Below are 24,805 nucleotides of genomic sequence, written 5' to 3'. Positions count from 1 at the left end.
ATGACAAAACACTGCCATTAAGTCACTATTCAAGACCCTCCAGTAAGCAGCCACTAATCTATGGCAACATTTCAGCTTGTTTGTTTCTATATTTCATCCTGGAATATAAATGGAGAATTTCCAAAAAGAGTTTCAATATACTTCTTAGAGTTCATATTTCCAGATATTGGTACTAGTGTCCCAACTCCTTAGTATGTCGAACTTAATCAAAACAAAGCACTTATCCTCACATTGTGGCCATGTTGCCTAACTCAGGTCGGTATGCTTACTCATGAGTTCTCCATACATATTTTTAAAAGGTTTTTATTTGATATTTGTAACTAACTGAGTTTCATAAGAAATAAATCATTTTCTCCAATAATTATAAACTTGATCCCCTACATAAAGCTCGGTTAGTACTTGAATGGGTGACAGCCTGGGGATACTAGGTGTCAAAGACTTTCTCTGTTTCAAATCAATATAAACTGTCATTAATTTTTTTCTTAAAATGAAAAAATGACAATAACAAACCGTGAACCATCTCAAAAATCCATAAAACGAAATACAAATTCAAAGCAGAGCAACACGGACCTCCAAATAGATAGAGGTACATTGTAGGTGCCTAGAAGGAGTGAGCATCCTCTGCTGAACGGTCACACCCGCCTTGTGCTCTTTGTCAAAAAAAATAAATAAATAAATTCATAATTCGGCCTCATGATTTTTCATATTCTTACACTACTTAATACGGCGTTTCCTATTCACTTCTGACACACTGAGGATCTTCCTTACTTTGTGTCTGTTGATTCCATAAGAATAAGGTCTCCTTTGAATAGTACTTATATGTAATTTTTTTTTTGGGGGGGGGGGCGGGTTGTTTGACTTTATCCATTTCTACTCACTGTCAAATCAAAATTTTGTCACCCCTCTCATTAATAAAACTTTTTCTTCCACCGTTAGAGCTCTTTTTCATACTTCCTCCATCATTATATTTATCACAAGCCTAGAAATTGTAGACTGGGAGGGGGGGGGGGGTAAGTGTAGTATACATATAACTAAAAAAAAAACAACCCACCTACCAAAAAAAATTCCTAGCTCCAATTTTCAATATCACTATTAATACCTGAAATAAGGGGGGGGGGGGCAGCTTCCTGATACTTCAATTTTATGTAAAATTAGGAACAATTATGTTTGATGCGAGAAAAAGCCGAGGGAGGAGGAGAGGCTGGCCCCTCCCTGATGCTATGTGCCTGATGGTTAGGTCTAACTTTGCAAAAAAGTGGGGGGAGGACAGAGGGGCTAAGCCCTTCCCCGGTTCCGACGCCTATGCATCTTACGATTACTAAAGTATATTTAATGTGATTCTATCCAGTTGGTCAGAATGAATTCCCGCTATTGACTAAATGTCCAATATATACTGCACCTTTTAATGATGCATCTGTGTAAAATGTCATGACACGATTTTTTGCAAAATATTTTCTCACAGCATTTTGGACGATGTCACTCTCCGATAATAGTCCAGTCAAAAGAATGGCTTCCACATCTGACATTTCAGATGCAAGCAGTGCCCTGATTTGTCCTATTATTTTTCCAATGACTTTATCAGCGAATTGAACAAACTTGTCTTTTTTCCAGCATAATTTGTCACCTATCAATATTATATTATTTGCATGTTTTGACAATTTGATAGCCTTTCTAAGAGTTGTAAATGAATTTTCTGAAACACAATCCATCATTGAAACTGGAATAGAGGTTTTAACATCATCATAATTACTGCTTTGTAAAGTTAGAAACTTTCGTTTAACCGTTTCTACAAGGTCTAAGTAGTCAAACCAATATTTAGATTTAAACATTTGCATTTGTTTAATGCCAATGATTTCTGTTAGGCAAGTTTCAAATTCATTAAATGTAGTTTGCAATCCCCATGGTCCAGTGCTAATTTTCAACAACTGGATCGAAGATTCGTTTTCAGAAATACAATGAACTGAGACAGTTGAAAGTTCATCTGAAATATGAAATAGTTTATACATTAGTGCATTGTATACGCATATGAAAAGAAACATTCGGCACTGAATCAGGAATTTGGAATCATTCTTGGACTTTTATGGGGAGATCCTTACGGTCGGACACGTGAACAAATCCAAAAAAGCACAAAGGCTATATATGTTAATTTATTCACACACTGTATTTTTTAAATTTGCAAAAACATTTACTTACCCCCTAAATTAGCGACAAGATACTTTTTCCCAACGGTCATTTTCGTTTGCTCATATTTTCTTGCAAAGCACTGGTAACCAAAGAAAGCCGCCTCTGATTCCAAAACAATTGATATGGATGATTTAGGAATACCATTCTGAAACAAATTGTTTTATTATTTAACTGTAATGCAATTAATTTACAATGCCATTTAAATTAACTTATATTTTCCCTACCATAACGCAAGCTTTACCTTGAAACATATGTTTTTACCATATTTGTTCGTTCAAAAATAAAATAGTATGAGCCATAACCTTTTTAAACAAGAGGCAATGGGTCACATCGCTTACCTTTTTTTTTGTATCATTCTATTTCAAAATGTTAAAAAGAGCTCGATGGTTGTGGCCATGTTTTGACTTATTGATTTCCATAGAAAGAAGAGCTCCATATCAAATAGGAAAATACCCACATTTTAAAACTAAAATATTTCTTTCTATAGCTTAAAATTATCTGAAAATTCTAGAAAGATCTGATGGTTAATTTGTTGACCACCTAGTATCCTTAATTGTGAAACTTTCTGAAAATATTGCAAAACTCACATATATTCTAAGTTTTAACAATACATTAAAGAAGCATACTTTTCTTAAGATCTAAGGTGCATTATTATTATTATCCTAGGCCTCAATGTATTTAAGATAACACAATTCTAAAATGAGCAATAAATAATTATAACAAAAGGCATATGGGTCACATTGCTCACCTGAGCAACAATTATGGGCATGATAAAATCAGCTTAATGGTGTCATAATACAAATATCTGGACATTGTAGAATGATACATATAGATCCTGTATAAATAAACATCTATTTTCCCCTTGGATATTTTTATGTTACAATCAAGACCTAACAGGATAATTTAATGATTTTATAGTTATATTACATGTTAAGCTTTGCATTTCTCAACAAGATCCTAATTAATTGTATATCTATGGGATATAAACCTACATCAAACTCTGAACCCTTTGTAGGGCCAAAGAATCGTTGGGGCCAAAGTTTAAAGAATTTAACAATTTAGAATCTACACTATTTGAAGATGTTTGCATAGATATCTCACAAATTGTAGCATCGTAGTTCTTGAGAAGAAGATTTCTAAACATTTTCGCTAGATATTTCCATGTTAAACTCTCTTGGGGCCTCAGTATTGGTCCGAGGATCATAATTTTAACAATTTAGAATATATACTATCTGATGATGCTTGCATAGATATCTTAAAACTTGTAGCATTGTAGTTTTTTAGAAGAAAATTTCTTAAACATTTCCCTATATATTTCTATGTTAAAATTTGAACCCCTAATGGGGCCTCAGTATTGGTCTGTGTGTCACGGTTTTAACAATTAAGAATCTAACCTATCTGAGAATGCTTGTATAGTAACCTCACAAATTGTAGCATTGTACATGTAGTTCTTGAGAAGGAGATTTTTAAACTTTTTCCCAAAATATTTCCATGTTAAACTTTGAACCCTTCTTTAGGACCCAGTATTGGTCTCGGGATCACGATCCAAACCATTTCTAATCTACACTATCTGAGAATGGTTGCATAGTAATCTTACACATTGTAGCTTTGTAGTTCTCGGAAGAAAATTTCTAAAACATTTCCCTATATATTTCTATGTTAAATTTTGATCCTTTCATGGGACCTCAGTATTGGTCTGAGTGTCACGGTATTAACATTTTAGAATCTAAACTATCTAAAGATGCTTGCATAGATATCCCACAATTTGTAGCATTGTAGTTCTTTTATTGCATTGTATATTGTAGATTCTTCTACCCCTTTTGTGACCCAGTATATGTCTGGGGGTCACGATTTGAACAATCTAAAAATTTCACTATATATACAAGTTTTGATGTAAATATTGACATTTCTGGTGCAGCGGTTCTTGAGATGAAAATTTTTAAAGACACACACACACACCATATTTTTACTGTTTCGTAATTATCTCCATTTTAAAAGGGTCCCGCCCTTTATTTTAATAATTTCAATCCATTTCCCATAGTATGCTTTGTACCAAGTTAAGTTAAATTTGACCAAGTGGTTTTAGAGAAGAAGTAAAGAATGTGAAAAGTTTACAGACGGACGACGGACAACAGGTAATCAGAAAAGTGCGCATGAACCTTTGGTTCATGTGAGTTAACAAAAGGGTTATTTCTCTCGATCTTCGTCCAAGTTAAACAGGGGATTGGATGGGGTGGGAAAAGGTTTAGTCATGTTGCCTAAGAGTTTTATCTCCATCTGCTAGTCCATTTTGTCCCACTTGGTTTTTCCGCACCTTTTTTTTTCAATAGGGCTTTGAGAATTGATTAAAAGACTGTGGTGCTTCATTTTGAGAAACTATATATCTATAAAATTTGAAGTTGTTAATGTAATAAAGTATTTGATTTTGAACAACTTAATTTCTGAAAAGACTTTACCTTCACTTAGTTATTCCGCGAGAAGTATGATTATTATCCATTAGCTTTTTGGACCTCCCACAGCTACTTGTAATATTAAAGCATTTGAGAGACTAACGGTACAGTTTGGACTGTGAATTTTCCTTGCAAAGTAGTCTTGTCACATTGACTTGATAGTTTATTTAGACCAACTAGACTTTGACACGTGCGTGCACGGTTTGACTTTGCATATTGGACATTTACAAAATAGATACATCGACACACCGTATTGTTGACATTTACATAACAAAGTTATAAGCCTACAATAATGCTCTTAATTTCACTACACTTTCCTTAGTTAGAATACTCTCATTGTGTCATCGGGAAAGGCCCTCACCACAGTTAGAATGTTTCTCATATACCCGTAATGTAACAGAAAATTGCAGAATCACTCAGAAACAATTTTGGAAAAAAATAATGAAGCTGCATTGAATATAACAGTCAAATTAATCATAATTAACCTTTTTGAGACTGTAAATACCTTTTATCTAAAAATTTAATCCATATAATGGAAGAATTCAACACTTTCAACAATTCTCCTAAGAAATATAATGTGATTTTTTTGCATTGAATCAAATATTTTTTTTTTTGCCATCACGAAGATAAAAGTTAGAACTAAGTTGATATGTATATTTGTTATTTTATAATTTCTCTCATAAGAAATCATAAATATATATAAACAGAATATATAGCAAATTTCCAATGAAAATTTACACGTATTTGTATTATCGTTTCTGAGTTTATTCATACAAATATGATATTGAAGAAACATAAACTAACGATCACGTTAGCGTAAATGTATTGCGCACGCGCAAGATTGTAAAATCCAAAAAATTCAGATGATTTTCGGGATATTTTGAAAAATTTTCGTTGATTATTAATTAGCGAAGCTTAATTGAGAAAATTTTTAAACAAATCGGTAATCTTCAAATACCAATGATGTTTAAAATATATAAAACAAAAGACAGTACTCTTCCAATTCATTGATATTAAAGCCCAAAAATTCGAGGCTATTATTTTAACATAGTAGTTTAGAGTATATTTACAGTTTGGTTGGTGGATTGTCTTGCAACGATGGCTTGACACACTGAGCTGGTAGTTTATTTAGACCTACTATGATATTAATAACGGTTAGGTAGCCAGGTGGTTTGCCTTGAACGTAGGCTTGTCATATTTACCTTATAGTTTAATTAGACCGTCTGTATTTAGAGGCCGACTTAGTTATTTTAAGTTTACTTTAAGTTTATTTGAATATGAATTATACTTTCTGTTACTTTCTGTAAACTGCAGTAAAATTACAATATTGTAAAGTGTATTTCATTAATAATAACAAGAGGCCCACATCGCTCACCTGAGCAACACTGGCTTTATATGGGCGTTCAAAGGAGATTGTGCCATGTTTCCCCTCGGTAGATTAACCAAAAAGGAATATCCGAATTTAACACTTATTTTTGCATATACTTAATCTTTGACATATTTACCTTTATGAGAAAACCATTATTACCGAAAATAAGATTATATGCAATATAAATAACTAAATTTTCAGTTGGTGTTCACGGTTAACTCCCAGTTCCCTTTATTTTAGCCTCCCAATCACTTTATAAAACAAACGATTAAAATACATGGGAGCATAAAGGTACATTTTCTTCCTTTCACTTACTACTACTTAATTCTAGTTATTGTATTTTTAAAAAAAAAAGAGAAAAAGTGTACCTCAATGCACCAGAATGAATGCACTCAACTCCTCAAATTAAAAACATTGAAAAATTTAATTGGTCTTCTCAATTATAAACGATTGTCGTTTACCAGGCATGAATTCATTTCGTATGACGTTTCATATACTTACTCACTTGATTGAAGAATAAACTTAACTGAAAAATGGTGTCACATGTGTTAAAGAGCTATAACTCAAATTTATGCATTGGCAGGCATGTCACTCTATTGTACCAATTATTTTCATTTTTATTAAAAACAACAAATGTCCATAAACAAAGATGATTTTCCGTCGGAATAAATTTTCAAGAACACCGATAATGCCTTTATCATCATAATAATAATGTGTCAGGACTATGAAAACTGTTTAAAAGACGTCGTTTTCATTTACTTGTGTCCGAAAAACTATCAAAAATTTGTGTAGATTTTATGCAATTCATCGTTGAAAAAGGGCACCACAACTAGTTTAGCATATCATCCTTTTAGCTAGACATTTCTATTGATCAACCAAAATTTCAGCGTCAATCGTAGAATTATAAGCAAGATGCATAACTTAGTTTGAGTCATGTTTTTTGATCACATGAGTTTATTACTTTCAACTTAAGATTTTTAAAGTTGGTATTTCCTATTCAGCATAGCTGCATTTAAAATATAATCGAACTAAAGCATGACCTCAGCTTTGTGTACAAACATACAGTAGCATTGTGCGCAAAGCTCTGTATCTTGCTTATAACTCGAAGCTTGACCTCAGGTTAGTAAATAGAAGTTTGTAAATAATTAAAACAAGAGAAAAATGCACTAAAACAAAGAAAAACTCAATTTTTTTTTCATCATATATATACTTATATATTTTTAGCAGCGGAATAATCTCCGTTAACGTTTAGATTGAAATTGCTGAGTATCTTAATAAAACAAGTTGCATTAATCAACCATTACCTAGAGATCGTACCGAATTACATGTACCTGTCCGATATAGTGAATAGTATTCCATAAAATGTTAATAGTGCATCAGATTTTGCGCAAGTACATGGAAACAATCAGCTGTTTGATTTACCGGTCTACACGTAAACATTTTAAATTCTAAAATAAAGACGATGGTCCCTCTCAAGTTAAAATAAAAAGAAACCAAACATGCTAAACGAAAATCAAAACGAGCTAAAACCACCGTCACAAATGAAAATGTCAACGCATTGAGATATTTACCCTCAATTTATTTCACATAAACGGCACAAACATATTTTGGATGTTAAAGATATTCCCTTCGCACGTAAACTGTTGCACACCAACCAAATTAAATTCATCTCCGTTCAACTTCAAGATGGCTGCTTCTAACATAGACTGGTCCTCTAAACTGGTTTTCGATATATGAAATATCAAGCCCGAAGTTAAACTTATTGACCCCCATTTGCTATGTCTTATTATTATTTTCGTAAAACACTCAAATTTGAAACAGAATTAGACCTTAATTTTTGCAATTTATATTTTCCTTCCCATGAGGATGATTTACGCTAAATAACGTTGAATTTGACTCAGTAGTTCTTGAGAAGAAGATTTTTAAAAATGCACCCCTTTTCCTACAGTTTCGAGGTTTTCTCCGCTGTGAATAAAGATCAGCCTTTTATTTCTGCAATTTATATTCGCCTTTCAGGTGAGCTAAAAATTATACTGAACAACTTTAATCTAAAAGGGCATCGAAATTTTTTATACAAGGGTCACTTTTCTTCATGCAGGGTATGCTCATTTTTATGAAAATGACACTTATTCTTCTGGCAAAAAGGTCATTTGTCTACGTACAATAATGCCCGGGGGGGGGGTCATTTTTCTACGTCGAAAAATGACCCCTAGTCATTATTCTACGGGGTCATTATTCTACTTCACACCTGCACAATAGTTACTTTTTTCTCTTTTGATAATTCAAGACTTCTGAGATGATGTCCGTAAACAAGGTTGAATTTTATCTGATCAGTAATCATTTTGAAATTCATTAAAAACATCCTTCATTTTCGATTTACTGCCCAGAAATAACAAAAATGAGAGTAAGGAGGTGGACACGTTTGGTGGATCTGTCAGTGGAAGTTTTTATCAGAATATGTACTTGCAATGATATAATATTAAATAATTACCGAAGAGTGAATAAAGTTTTTAAATAGAAAATTTATTTCAAGAATACATTGGTATTAAGATTTGACAAATGTTAAATTCACGATTTTAGCTTTTGATACAAAGAACTTTCCAGATGATGCTCTGTGAGAACGAGATAACCATGCAAGAACGCTGAATGACCAATACACATTATAGAAAAAAGTGCAGGGCGAGTTCATCAGGCATTGGGGAGATACTAGTATCTTGGATTAGACAACTTTGATTTAAAATATACAAATAAATATGCATACACTGTGTTTAGATTACATACACTTTTTAGACTAATGATAGATTAGAAGTAAATCTTATATATTTATAAACAGATTGTGTCGAAAACTCTACGGTATATTACATGTACATATTATATGTATATGAAATCTTTCTGAATAAACAATATACGCTTTAAAACGGGGACGTTGCATCAAGAGGAGGCTTGACCCCACCCCTTTTTTAATATTAGAATTTTATCTGAAATTTGTATATAGACAACTTATTTGGGACAGTGTTAAAAACTATCTTGAAATTTGACATAACGAACAACATTAGAAAAGAAAAACTAGGCACTACACCCACCACCCCCGTTTTGAAATAAAATCCTTATGCATACATAATTACATATGCAAACGAGTGTTGACATTTAATACGATAGATAATGCAAAAAAGTGAAAACATTTCCAGTTGCAACAATAAACTGCATACGGAAAACACCCAAAAGCTGACGTTTTTTGTGAATTTTCAGTCAGCTGCAACAAAAAGAATTTAGGCCACATATAATAATTTTAATTTAGATTTTCATCCCTGACCAGTCTTAAAAATATCCAGCCAGTTGCTTTGTTATTTAAATTTTTTCAACATACAAAGCTCAATAAATGTAAAGAGTTATTTCTCGCGCTTCTAGTACAAAATATGATTTTAAAAATACTTACCCTCAGAGCTGCATCAATGACCAGTTGATGTACAGTCTCGTTGGAATGTGTGGGCACTGTGAACACAAATTGTACGTCAGATTCTTTTCTGCATTGTATTCGCTTGTTTACAATGCTCGAAAACTCTTCCACTTGAGACCTTATAGACTGTTCAAAAACCTCTATGGCCTTCATTTCTTTATCAGTATTGTCCTTTAGTACAGTGTGTTGAGTTATTGCCTAAAATATGGATAGATTACTCAATCTCACGACGTAATATTACTTTAACTAAAACTTGGGATCGTCAAAGACCCTTGCTCACATAAAGGACATCAAGATGAAAAGCATTTATGAGAACTTGACCAACTTATGACTATGAAATTTTCCAGATTGTAAAGAACTTAATTCAAGCTCATTGCAAACCTCTAAGGCATTCGTCTGGTTCTATTCTAAACAAGATTAAGCCGAGCAAGTGGGTAAAATTTTCAGTCCAAAACTGGAATTTAAAGTATAAACTATGACATTCGCATTGACCTAAAACGGTGTTCAAGGTCACTGCAAACTCTTCACATACAAGCTCTGTTTATATGAGCCATATATGACCATGTTTACACCAGATGTAACAACACTATTACCAACCAAATGCTTCGACAAAGCGCTACCTTTGATGTATTGTGATTTCTTAAATTTAGATTTCTTTGATGTGTGACTGTACAAATTTTGTGGAAGAAGAATGATAAATTTTCTTTAAAGATTCAAATTCTAAATCATCCTTATTTAGTGAAGATCAGTTTTTACGCAGCAAGCATTAACACGACAGATACTAGTATATATATATATATAAATGTAGGGCGAAAGCGCCATAGCATATGTTAAGAATACTAATTAGTATTTCTTAACCAAGAAAATCACCAAAGTCAAAGGTTTAACTGAAATTGCCTTAGTATTCCGCGCGTTCATGTAAGAAATAATTTCAAATAAACAGGAATTTAAAAAGTTCATCGGGATAATAACTTGGTTGGTCACGTGATCAAATCCTCTGAAGCCCGATAGGTAACATTTGATCACATACCAACCAAGTTCATATCCCAGTGAACTTTTTCACATTGCTGTTTACATATATTTACGTTTGAAAATGACAAATAGTTAAAATAGCGAGATTTTATGTTCATAATAATCCAACCGATAAGTGTGTGCTATGGTCATCGTGACGTCATGAAAAAGTTCATACAGAATTGAACGTTTTCACTATTCCATAGGTTCATATATATTTATAATTGTAAATATATAGAATTGATTTTTCAAAACTGAATGGCATATTTTTAATTCTGCAATTGACCTTTAAATTGAACAATAGTTTGTCACTTGAGTTTTTTTTTCAATGAAAATCGTGTAAAATTACTTGCAATGGAAGAGCTGAATACTAGTTTACGAGTGCATTTCGAATGACTTACCAAATTTAAACGGTAAAAGTCAAGATACAAGCAAGATACAGAGTAGAGAAATCATTGTTATGTAAACAAAGTTCGAGTCTTAGGCCTATATTTGTTAAAAAATAAAATGTTAAGTAGACTTAACTACCATTTTTTGACAAAAGACTCGTGGAAAACAAGATAAACCGATTCAATGTGTTCATAAGTAATATATTATAAACAAAAGAAATCAACGTTTGTTTAAAATTTATACCAATAACAACACATACATGTATGTAAACAATAACAAGATTCTAGCTTTGTTTACATAACAATTTATGATATAATTTAACCTCTTAATCTATGCTGTAACTTGATATTTGACTTCCAACATTCGACAAAACATTAAAGGGACTTAAACACGATTCAAGATCAAACATTTTCTTTTTCTTTTTTATGTATTAAATGGTTAATTGGTGCATTTTAAATGATTGACCAAAAAATTGAATGTTAAAGTCAAGTTACAGGCGAGATACAGAGTTAAGAATTGATTATTATGTAAACAAAGCTCGAGTCTTATGGTTGTTTACAAAAATGTAATGTAGAAAATTACCATTTTTTGAGACAAAATGACATGTAAAAAACAATTAAAACTAATTCAATATCTTCATTAATACTATTATCAACAAAAAAAAAGATAAATTTGATTGAAACTTGCACCAATACAACATGTATGTAAAAAATGAAAACATTGAGCTTTGTTTACAAAACAAAGAATTATGAACTCTGTATCTTGCTTATAATTTGATATTTGACTTTCAAATTTTGACATAGCATTTTAAACTTCTGTATTTATCAGTATAAACATTGAAAATGGAAAAATGAAATTTGAAAATTTTAAGTCAAATCGTGTCCAAGTCCCTTTAAAATACCAATATTAACTATTCTAGATGTTAAAAATGTATGAAAACTTAAAAGTATAAAATTTACAGATTAAAGTGTGAATTTTACAGATTAAAGTGTAACATTTACAGATTAAAGTGTTATATTTACAGATTAAAGTGTAAAAATAAAAAAAATGTGAAGTGCATATGTTGCACTTAACAAGTTTGAATCATTTTAATTAAACTAGTTAAATATGTATTGCTCGATTACCAATGAAAAGAACATGAACCAATTCACCTGACTGAAAACATATAAGAAGCCGGTCATTGTAAACAATAACATGATTTTAGCTTTGTTTACATAACAATTCTATAATTTAATTTAAACTCTTAATCTATGCTGTAACTTGATATTTGACTTCCAACTTTTGACAGAACATTAAAATACAAATATTAACTATTCTAGATGTGAAAAATGTTTAAAAACTTAAAATAGTAAAATGTACAGATTAAAGTGTGAATTTTACAGATTAAAGTGTGGAAAATAAAAAAAAATGTGAAGTGCATATGTGGCACTAAACAAGTTTGAATCATTTTAATTTAAACATGTTAAATTTGTATTGCTAGATTAACAATGAAAGTAAAACGAACCAAATTCACATGATTGAAAACATATAAGAAGCCGGTCATTTTCATATTGTCAAAATATCAAAAAAATCATTCATTTTACACTGTATTTTATATTTTGATAGAGAGAAAGTTTATAAATGTAATAACAAAGAGAGTTTTACGAATTTTAAGTTACTTTTACGATATCTTGATAATAGATAAGTTGCCCATAGACTTCATTGCATAATTTGGACCATAATCAAAATTGTTGTTAATATATCATAGTTTATAGGACTCGATCTCGAGCCTCAATATTATCGGATTATCGATTCTTCGCGTTATCGACTAATTTGCTTGTTGATTCTTTTCAAACACGTAAATTGTTGACATCAGCAACTGGTTTACAATCATCAATGGCTACTTACACCGGCAAATTTTATATTTAAATTAGATATTTTGTTTTGAAAATTTTAAAAATTGGCGACACGCCCATTTTATTTCACCTGAGCTGAAAGCTCAAGTGAGCTTTTCTAATCAAAATTTGTCCGTTGTCTGTCGTCGTTGGTGTTGGCGTTGTCGTTGTTGTAAACTTTTCACATTTTCATCTTCTTCTCCAAAACCACTGGGCAGATTTCAACCAAACTAGGCACAAGGCATCACTGGGTAAAGGGGATTAAATTTTGTTCAAAGGAAGGGCCACACCCTCTTTAAAGGGGAGATATTTTATAATTATTGAAAATTCGTTGCTATTTTTCAAAAATCTTCTTCTCAAAAACTATTAGGCCAGAAAAGCTGTAACTTGTTTAAACACATCGTCAGGTAGTGTAGATTTAAGTTTGTTCAAATCATGGCCCACGGGGGTAGGACGGGGCCACAATGGGAGATAATTTTTTTTACATAGGAACATATAGAGAAAATCTTCTCAAAAACTATTTGGCCAGAAAAGCTTAAACTTGTGTGGAGGCATCCTCAGGTAGGGAAGATTCAAATATGTTGAAATCATGGCCCACGGGGGTAGGACGGGGCCACAATGGGAGATAATTTTTTTTACATAGGAATATATAGAGAAAATCTTCTCAAAAACTATTTGGCCAGAAAAGCTTAAACTTGTGTGGAGGCATCCACAGGTAGTGTAGAGTAGGCCACAATGGAGGGATCAAGTTTTACATGGGAATTAAAGAGAAAATCTTTAAAATTCTTCTTCTCTTAAACTATTTGGCCAGAAAGGCTTAAACTTGTGTGGAGGCATCCTCAGGTAGTGTAGATTCAAATTCGTTCAAATCATGGTCCACGGGGGAAGGGTGGGGCCACAATGGGAGGATCAAGTTTTACATAGGGATATAAAGAAAACATCTTTATAAATCTTTTTCTGAAAAATTTTTGGCCAGAAAAGCTTAAACTTGTGTGGAAGCATTTTCAGATAGTGTAGATTCAAGTTTGTTCAAATCATGGTCCCTGGGGGTAGGACAGGGCCACAATGGGGGGATGAATTTTTATATTGGAATATATAGAAAAAATCTTTTAAAATCTTCTTCTTAAAACAATTAGGCAAGAGAAGCTCCAATTGAAATGGAAGCATCCTAAGTTAGTGTATTTTTTTAAAATCATGGTCCCTGGGGGTAGGACGGGCCACAGTGGGAGGTGAATTTATACATAGGAATACATGTATATAGAGAAACTCTTTAAAAATATTCTGGGAATGTTCTCAGTCCAAAAAGCTGTAACTTGTGTGAAAGCACGGGTTGTGCAGAATAAAGTTTGATCAAACCATGATTCCTTAGAGAGAAGTGGGGCCATAAAGTTGGGGGGTATATAGGAATGAAGAAAAATCTTCTTACTGGTACAACAACAAAAGGGGCTTGATATTTACCATAAAAATATGGATAAAAAAAGATTTTTCAAACTTTTGGAACAAGATCTAGTGTGTACTTAGTTGTCAAAATATTTTGATTTGGATACTGTAATGCTTATTTGATCAGAGTTAAGGCAATTGTTGCTCAGGTTAGCAATGTGGCCCATGAGATTCTTGTTCCATTCTGTTTGACCATCACAATATTGTACATATATTAATATGTTTTTTTGTTTATGAACCTCACATACCATTTCATGATTTTAAGTGGCATGAACTGAATCGAACTGACACTTCCGAGAGACATGCGCGATGGTTCGAAATACTCTTAATTACTGTACATTTAATAGAATTATCTTTCAAGTCAGTTCACTTAGAAGGTAGGGATACCTCATAATACAGTTTTCCCGCTATACGTTATTTACGTGAAAAGAAACGCAAGTGACAAAACAATTTTCAATTCAAAATAGAAGTCAACTGCACAATAAAAAATGCCATACATCCTGAAATTTCCCTTCCATTTGAACGCGCACAACACTCAGGTAATTGCGCATAGTGTTATAATACTTACATTCGGTGTTCATTTCTCCTGATGTTTGCATTAGAAATCTGCGATGTTCAATTTCCTATGAATACACTTTGCTAATTCACGCGCCATGAGCACATATTCAAACTTCTTCACGTGTTTTGAGAATATTTATTTTTGTAAGATTAAATGTAACTTTCAATCTTACAAAACCAATTTGATATATACTTTTGAAAAACAATCATTAATCAAAGTACTGAATAACTGACGGGAGTTGATTTTATCGATTAATATTTATTTTAGAATCAACGATATATTATTTTGCATGGCAAGTAGTTTCCTATATGTATTTGAATTATGCACATTTTTTAAAATAAGAATTATTCTCCGACAAGAATTTCGCGAAAACCCCACATGAATCATGTTGGGTAGTATTCAAAGAATTAATTCGATCAAACTACGTATCAGTAATCGATATTTCAAAGAAATAGTATGGATCCAAGCAATATTAAACTCTAGTCTCGTTCAACCAGACGCTCGACTGTCTCCGTTAATCTACGATAAGCAAGAGAGACTCTCTGCTTGTTGGAGATTTACGGATATATTGAACTCTGGCGTAGGAATACATATAATGTACGACTACAGAAAATATCTGAATTGTTTGTACCATTTAAAATTTGACTATTTACAAGGCATCTATAAATAAGTTTCCTTGAAAAACAATGTTTTAGAATACATTACATCGAATTTATCGATTATTTTCAAGGACTAAATGTTATCAGCGGTATTGGTTTGTGCTTTGGTCCAAACACTGTTTCCCTTTCGGCTTGCCTGAGTAAATGCATAGGAGAGTTGATTTAAAATCAACTCCCAATACATATCTACTCATTAATAAAAAAAGATTTTTCTCAACAAAGTCCTTAACTATATTTTTTGTCGCGGAAGCTACTGAATAACATGTTAATATGTCTGTTCCATGTATGTTTCACATTTCTGACTAATAGCGCAAATATTGGCTTTACAGCGGCGATACACAATATTTTATACAATAGACATCAGTAGGAAAATATAAATATAAGCATTAAATGCTTATTTTTGGCTGTCGTCGGTCCTATCATATGACACACCAAGCGGTGCAGACAATTTATCATAACACGCTAATGCGCGTTATTAAATTTGTCTGCACCGCTTGGTATGTCATAGGACCGACGACATCCAAAAAATGTGCATTCAATGCTTAAATGTAGGTGGACCGTTCGTCTTCACTTTGGGTGACATAGTTGAAAAGATAAGAAATAATACCTAGGATTCTTGCGATGAAATCTGGTATGTATCATTGGCATTGCATATTTTCATTAAAATGACCGACATTTTCATATCTAGTTAACTACCTGGGACGAAGTCTTTACAATGTACTATGATACTGTGAGTTCATCAATATTCGTTAGTTACCAATTTTCGTGGATTTTCTTCTTCTTTTTTTTAAATTTGATCCACGAAGAAATTAAATGTTCATTCAAGTGCAACTTCAAATAAAGCATTGTAATGCTAGAATCATTGCACACAACTTTACGTATCTATGAAACTGTGAATTTCATTACATGAATGCCCAAGAATCTTGATGAAACGGCAGTACCACTGATTCAAGGAAATGATCAAATTAATACCATAAATGTAGACTGCCTCTTCATTATCAATCACAGTAAATTTTTTTCATGCGCTCTGCGTTATAAAGAACAATCACTAAATAAAGATGATTCAGTGTGAATCTTTAAAGTGATTTTTTAATCTTGTTCCTCAAAAGTTACACCGAAAAAGTCCGTATTTTAGTACTATCCATATTATGATTCATCATATATAGCGCTTTGACAAAGCACTTGGTTGCGTACTAGTTTTGGTTACATTTAAACATGCGTTTAGTGCATACGCTCCTCAACAAAAATTTCTACGTTCGCAAGCACTTTTTAACGCTTATAAAACTAATATACTGACCTTTTCAAAGTCAAAGACATTCGACATTTGTTGGAAGAAGTAACAATCTTCAAGGTCCCCTGTGCTGAATTCATATATTGCCTTATCTCCAAACGCTCGGACTGATTTGTCCGCATTTAATAGTAATGATGCGGTGAAATCGTCTCTTAAGACAGAGTGTTTAGGGGTGAAAACCTCAAACCAATCACTACGCAGTGAGAAGGCGTAACGCCATTTGGAATATCCTATCATGAAAGCTGCTACAATGTCCTTATCGCAAGTGGAATTGTCATCTTGTTGTTAAAAATGTAAAAAAAAAGAAAACATGTGATAAAGCATAGCGAAGTTTGATGTATAGGGATAAGCTAATTCAACAGAATTACCATTACATAATAGGACTCTCAAGTAATTGTTTTGGGCTAAAAACAAATATTTTATACGATTTTCTCAAAACATAATTAGAATAAAAGTAAACATATTAACTCAATCATCAACAAAATATATTTCAGATAAATTAAACATTGGTTAAGAGTTCATAAAATCAATAATTTAGATGTTTGCTAGCTAGTCACCTCCAGACAGTTTGTAAGCGCCGCTTCTCTTCAACCGATGCATAAGCATTTTAACAGGAAGTTCCGATTCCATAATTTTTCGAGAAATATTGGCCTTTGAACATAGCATTTTTTTATGCGATGTTGCAACCACTATTGAAATAAAACCACTATTGAAATAAATTATTTCAATAGTGGTTGGGAATGTATTTCATTAGAAAAATCACTTTGCAACCACTATTGAAATAAAACCACTATTGAAATAAATTATTTCAATTCTGGTTGGGAATATATTTCATTTGAAAAAAAACACTTTGCAACCACTATTGAAATTCAACCACTATTAAAATAAAATATTTAAATAGTGTTCCGGGGTGTATTCCATTTTGAAAATCAATTTACAGACTCTGTTGAAGTACAACTACAATTAAAATTAGTTTTTCAATCGTAGCTTAGAATGAATTTCTTTATTAATATTTCTTTGAAAATTTAAAATTTCCTTTATTTAGATTTCTCATTCTACAAACATATCATGTCCTATGATATTATTGTGAACATCTTGTAAATTGCCAGAACTATTATTTAAACCCCCTGTATATTGAATAATTATTTATTGATAAATATTATTATAAATATCACTATTAATATAAATTATTTCAATAGGGGTTTGGGGTGTACTTCACTACGACCACTATTGAAATAAATTATTTCAATAGTGGTTAAGAATGCGATTTATTTTAACCACTATTGAAATAATTTATTTCAATAGTGGTTGGGGATACCTTTCATTTCAACCACTATTGAAATAAAGTATTTCAGTAGTGGTTCATGATTCATTTCAGTTTTATGTCTGTTTGTAACACTTTCCATTCTGCTAGGGGAGAAGTATGTCTTATGAGATGATGAATTCCTTTTTGATTATGATGTTCTTTGATTTACCTCTATATGGTCATGTTTCCCATACCACATGTCATCTGGAACCGAAAGTGTTATACACAGTCGGAATAATAGGCATTAAATTACATCCTACAACTATTGAACTATTTTATTTCAATAATGGTTGTAATGAACCGCATCCTTAACCACAATTGAAATAAATTATTCCAATAGTGGTTGTAATGAAATGCATACCTAACCACTATTGAAATAATTTATTTCATTCAATATTGGTCTTAATGAAGTACATCCCCAACTATTATTGAAATTATTTATCTTAATAGTGATATTCATTATTACATAAATCTATAATTTTATATAAGTTATAAATTATTTTTTAAATATGCAGGGGTTTTGAATAGAAGTTCTGGCAATTTACAACGCTGTCTTATAGTACAAATAATTTACAATTTCCATAAAACATAATATATCTATAGAAAGAGAAAGGTAAAGAAAAAATGTGTAAAGAATTCTATATGTTAATCTGCGATGATTGGTTATTTCTGCACAACAGTGAAAATCCTAAAATAAGTACATTTTTATCATAGTCTTGATTACTATTACCGTAAAATATGCAAGTCTTTAGTACCTTAATTGTGTATTTGAAATTGTTTGTTAGATAAAAACAAATGTATATGCATGTTTATCTGCGAGAATTGGTCACAGCAGTGAAAATTGAAACATAATTGTGTATTTGATATTATTCGTTAGATTTCTTGCATTTCAAAATAGTTTGCAAATATGATATACAACTTCTTTCTTTCCAAATGTGTTACATAATATTGATTACATAGTTATGATTATAAGTAATGCATTCCCATCTACGATTAAAAAAAATAAATTTAAAAGTAGTTGAACTTTAATTGTGTCTGTAAAGTAGTTTTTTATCATGAAATACATCCCCAACCTCTATTAAAATCATAACTTCAATAGAGGTTGTGTTTCAATAGTGGTTGCAAAGTGATTTTTCTAATGAAATACGTCCCCAACTACTATTGAAATAATTTATTTCAATAGTGGTTTTATTTCAATAGTGGTTGCAAGGTGATTTTTCTAATGAAATACATTCCCAACCACTATTGAAATAATTTATTTCAATAGTGGTTTTATTTCAATACACCACGCTTACAGTAAAATTTAGATGGTTTTGCGCTACGCGTACAATATGAAATAATCAAAGCTCATGGATTCTATGGAATTTTCACACTTCTATTTGCAAACGCAATAAACACCAGGTCAAACTATTTTCTTGATATATATATATATATATATATATATATATATATATATATATATATATATATATATATATATATATATCAACCTCTATTTATCATCAATTTGATCATTATAATTGTATTTTTTACGTAAGAAAAATTTGACATTGATTATAAAAAATTTCACATGAAAATTATATTACAAAAAAAAACATACAACTTTTCATACTGAAGCCATTGTTTTACCAAAACGTATTTAATTGTTCCAGAAGCTTTTTAAATCCATTGATCATTTAATTTTATTGTAATTACGCTGACTCTGTCTTCGACTGTACGCAGAGCTACGTGTTCAATTTGTTTACTCGCTTCCACGAACAGCGCTACCCTAATCGGTAAGCATCCGTTCCTACATTGTGAAAGTGGTATATATAATTATTTTTTAATTTCTTTTCAAAAACTAAAAACGTAAGATGGATTTTTAAATTTTAGGGAAAATGTTACTAATATCATAGCGTACCATTCAAAATTTATCAGAAATTAACGCAGTTTGGTGCATTAAAAATGTCCCTCATTCAGTTTTGAAAAAAAAATCCTTTTCAGTGCATAATATCAAACTAAATGTACGTATTAAGACCTCTCTCCCCCCCCCCTCTCTCTCTCTCTCTCTCTCTCTCTCTCTCTCTCTCTCTCTCTCTCTCTCTCTCTCTATATATATATATATAATGTATGTATATTCTTATGTTTTCCCTTTGTTAACATGACAACAGATAAGATATTACATTGTAATAAGGTTTATTTGCAACTGCAGAGGAATGTGAAATACAGGTCTCAGTAATGCCAATCTTTGATATATGTATCCTGATAGAAAATATATTTATTCAATATCCAATTATGACATAGAATATAACAATTTTTAAAAAATTTTTATTGGGCTTAAGCATTTACATACAATCTCCGTAGACGTTTTACTCCGCCCCACATTTTAAAGCCCTCAAACTTGTACAAAGGCGCAATGGTAGTTTTTTTTACCTTCAGCTTGTCCATGTATTTATCAAACAAATTTACATGTGAAAGGAGAAAATGAGTGATCTTTGGATTTTCCAAATCTGTAGATATTGCATGATCTATTATCCGTTGAAGTTAACATTGAAGTATAAGCATATTCCATACAAACATTTAAAAAAAATGAATGTGATTTCCTTACACTTCTCTAAATGAATAAATTTCTTTTTCTCTTTAAAAAAAAATGCCAAACAATACGACCCTTGTAAATTGACCAAAAAAAAACCCCCAAAATTTTTGAAATTTCTGTTTCGTTTTGCATAGTTTGCATGTACTTAATCTTTCATATATGTAACCTTATGAAATTAAAATACAATGTTTACGTGCAATCTCCTTACAATAAACGATTTGCATTGGCGAACACATGATACATGGACCACAGCTCATTTACTCACGTGACATTGTTTTATGCCAAAATTTCATCTCCCGATCGAACATTTTGCAATTAGAAATGACATAATATGTCTAAAAACAACTTAAATATAATGTATTCGAATAAATGAAGAAAAATAGAATAATTAAAAAGTTATGTCGAACATGCTTATCATGTAAGACGCTTGATACAGACGAGTAATTTTTTTTTTATCATATAACAGGTTAATCAAGTTTACAGAACGTAAACATCCCATTTTATACGGAGTTTGCCATATTGTGAAAATTTACATAATTATAAGCGCAATGGGGCACAGTTTCTTCCTTCTGAATACATTTATTGTTTTTTAAATACATTGACCAGCTGAAGAATATTGCGCTCATGCTTAAAGGGTTTCTAACTATGGACCGGAGCTTAAAGTCTATACAGAGATTGTATGTAAACAGTGTTTTGCTACCATTAATAAAGGTATATTTATGTGATTGTTTTATACTGAATAAAAGATGCCGTCTTTGAGGGGAAAGATGTAAGAGAATTTGCATATTTCAAATGAATAAGAAATTCTGATATTCATTTTTGTCGATTTAATGGGGGCCGTATTTACCAACTTTCAAATGATCAAATCATGGTCATTTGTCAATTTTCTTCTATTTAAACAGTTCTTATTTTGCAATTTATAGCATTTTAGTTTTTTCATGAATAAACGTTCTTTTTAGAAAAAATATTCTAAATTACACGAGAATGAAATGAAAGTTTTGGTATCAAGAATAGATAAAATTTAAAAAATGAATAACTTAAGTTAATACTCACCAGTTGAAATCCCTCTTATTTTTCTATCAGAAAATACCATGTTTATCATTTGAGCGCCTGATTCTGCAAGATAATTTTTAAGTAAACTTTGAATATGTCTTAACAACAAGCTATTCATATTTAATTACCTATTATGCGTAAATGTCATAGATTATAGGATTAAATGATACTTTTAAAGAGATCTAAAGTATCCTAAATGTGTTTGATATTACAACAACGTATTTTTTAATAACATCGATTCTTTGTTTATTAATATAAAGTAATCCTGCATAGTTATTGATGTTTATACTGCTTATATTGATACACAATAAAAGAAAAGCAAGGCAAAATAAATTAATAAATAAGGGTATCCGTTGTCGTGGTACTGATGATTGAAGCCAGAAAATTTAAATTCAAGCTACTTAAAACTTGTATACAATAAAAATACATACATGTTGACACGTAAAATCTGAAAAATATAAAACTGTCTTTTTTCTAATTGTCAATGGTTCAAATTTAAGAAAAAAGTAACTGAACATTTTAATAATAACATCATGGAGGGTACTCGCAATTTTCAATTATTATTTTTTTTGGGGGGGGGGGGGTGTTTTATTTTTCAGCTATATCTTGCTTCTTGATATAACAAAACATATCAATTTTTATTTACATTTTAATTGTCTTTGTGTTTGATAGAGCTACAAATCATATTTCGTTTCCAATTGAAATTGGCGCGTTTTTTAATACGTGGCAATGCTTGTCTTGCGTGGTTATACAGTCAGCATTACTTGAAAGAATCGATATGAGTCAATGACGTTAACAGTAATGGGGCAAGGACGATGTTTGTATGATCAAAATGATGTAAAAAAGTCACTAATTTTAACTGTATTAAAATACTGTAAATATAAGTAATAAGGAATCATTCTTTGAACTTAAAAACGAGATCAATGATAAAGTCCTAATTTTATTTCATTTGATTACAACCCTGACCGTAATTGATTTCCTCAAAAAAGTCAAAGGTAGATTCTTTATTATTTAAATGAAATTCAATAAAATTACATGTAGATAACTATCCATAGCAATCGCATGTTAGTATTTACAGTTACTTTATCCTAAATGTATGAAATACATCTATCTATACTACTATATTAAAATAATAGATTCGAATTTTTGGGCTTTGATACCGAGAAATCGGAAGAGTACTGTCTTTTGTTTTATATATTTTAAACATCATTGGTACTTGACAATTACCAATTTGTTTTTATTCTTGTTCAATCAAGCTTCACCAATTAATAATCAACGGAAATTCCTTTTAATAATTCGGAAATCATCTGGATTTTTGGGATTTTACAATATTGCGCATGCGCATTACATTAACGCTAACTCTTTAGGCTCCTTAGCTTTACACAGACTTTTGTATTAATTTGAACACATGAAAATAGTTTGAGATTAGCGAAACATTAGCGAAACATCGATATAATAGTATATATACAGCAAACATTATTTAAAAGCAGATGAATATTAAATACCTGATTCTGTGTCTTGTCGAACATTTTCTATGGCAATGTAATGTGTTTCTATTGATGTTACAATGTCAAAATTCTCGACGATGTACTCAAAATCACCTAGTTTTGTCAAAGTATTCAATTTGTTTACTGCATCAGCCAGTGTCCATCTTAGTAATGACCTCTTCATTTGTTTCCTCTTTCTTTTCATATTTCTTACGTGGTCATATATTTGCTGTTTAATTTTTTCCGTTGCAATGAACATGTTTTTTCTGTCTCTTTTTCCAGTAACAGAAGACACAATGTTCTGTCTTTGTTCAAGAGTCGCATTAAAATCTTCGAGTGTTTTCAAGACAATAGTCAAATCAGATGTTTCCTTTTCGTGGGAACGTCTCAAAGAATGCCTAAACTCTGAATGTAAGGAATCTAGTCGTTGTTTTATGTGTTCGATGGTTTCTTCAACGTTTTTAAGAATTTCGACGTTTTGATGATTGAGTTCTGCTATATTTTTCTTTGTGTCTTTAATAGTCCTGGTGGTCAAATCACTCATATATTTTGTTTCTTTAATAAAACTCTTCGTTACGTTTTCTAAATTATTATCAGCAATTTCATCCAATGATAGCACAATTTTGCACTCTTTGTGCACTGTGGTCAAACAGAAGCAGCAACCAAGTTGTTCGTGATCAAAGCAATACAATTCTATTGGTTTATCTATATGAACTCCGCAATTTCCGGGCACGTCTTTTGGATCGACTTTTGTATTTTCTGCTCCTAATTCAACAATCGCATGTGATGCAAATGCCTTCACCCTGTTGTGAATAAACTTACAGCAAGTCTTGCATAGGTTATTGCCACATTGTTTGCATCGAAATTTTGCAATAATCTGCTCGCCATTTTGTTTACAAGAATCACATAAAACTCCACGTCCTGAAACGATTTCTTTTTTATGCGAATCCATAATGGCCAATAGCTGATAGTTTTTCGGCAATTGTTTTGCCCATTCTTTGGCTGAGATGTTTTGAACTGGTGGAGAATTGACACGTCGACACACTGGGCAATCGAACGATATTGTTTTATGGTTTTTAGCACAGTCCGATATTGATGAATCAATAAATGATTGTATACACAACTGACAAAACGTATGCAGACAAGGTAGGTATTTCGGTTCCCTTAATTTTTCCAAACAAATTGGACAATCATAAACACTTCCGCCTTCACTTGAAGCAGCCATCTTTATACCTCGTACCCAAGAAAATTCGTAGCCTGGTTAAATTGTACCCTTGCTTATATCAAGGAACGCTCTCTTCGCGAGAATTACTATGACTTTACAGTAAGAATTGTCCTGTGTACAAACACCTCTGATTCCCTCTGTACCTTCTTACTAGAAATCTCAGTCATGGTTTCTGAACGCATGCAATACTGCACAGCATATGATATTTCTTTCCAAAAAATACAATGATATTATCTTTTATGATTTAAACTCCTTGTCTGTAAAGGCAAGCATTGGATTTCGAAAACTTTTGATATATAATCATATATACAAATGTTTATTGTAATTGGCAGCTTAAATAAAGATTTCTACATAAAAAATTGTATATAAACAATATTCGCAGTCCGATAAATAAGGCACACTCAAATGCTTGGGCGATATTTTCATAACACTCGGAACCTGATACGAAAGGTATTTAAACACCAGTCTGACAAAG

At 31.5% G+C, this 24,805-nt stretch overlaps 1 protein-coding gene across 1 annotated transcript; it reads right to left on the bottom strand.

Annotated features, from left to right (window-relative positions):
* Positions 1-1,097: 1,097 nt before the first annotated feature.
* Positions 1,098-24,525, bottom strand: LOC105341840 (uncharacterized). Its single transcript, XM_066067686.1, has 6 exons — positions 23,124-24,525; positions 21,619-21,681; positions 16,691-16,962; positions 9,440-9,658; positions 2,194-2,329; positions 1,098-1,981 (listed from the first exon to the last, which is right to left on the bottom strand). The coding sequence occupies exons 1-6, from the start codon at positions 24,328-24,330 to the stop codon at positions 1,353-1,355; spliced, it is 2,526 nt and encodes an 841-aa protein (XP_065923758.1). The 5' UTR covers positions 24,331-24,525; the 3' UTR covers positions 1,098-1,352.
* Between the last annotated feature and the right edge of the window lie 280 nt (positions 24,526-24,805).

This window comes from Magallana gigas, chromosome 7 (genome assembly GCF_963853765.1).
Source record: "Magallana gigas chromosome 7, xbMagGiga1.1, whole genome shotgun sequence".
Lineage (NCBI taxonomy): Eukaryota > Metazoa > Mollusca > Bivalvia > Ostreida > Ostreidae > Magallana > Magallana gigas.
This window is presented reverse-complemented; position numbering and strand designations above follow the sequence as displayed.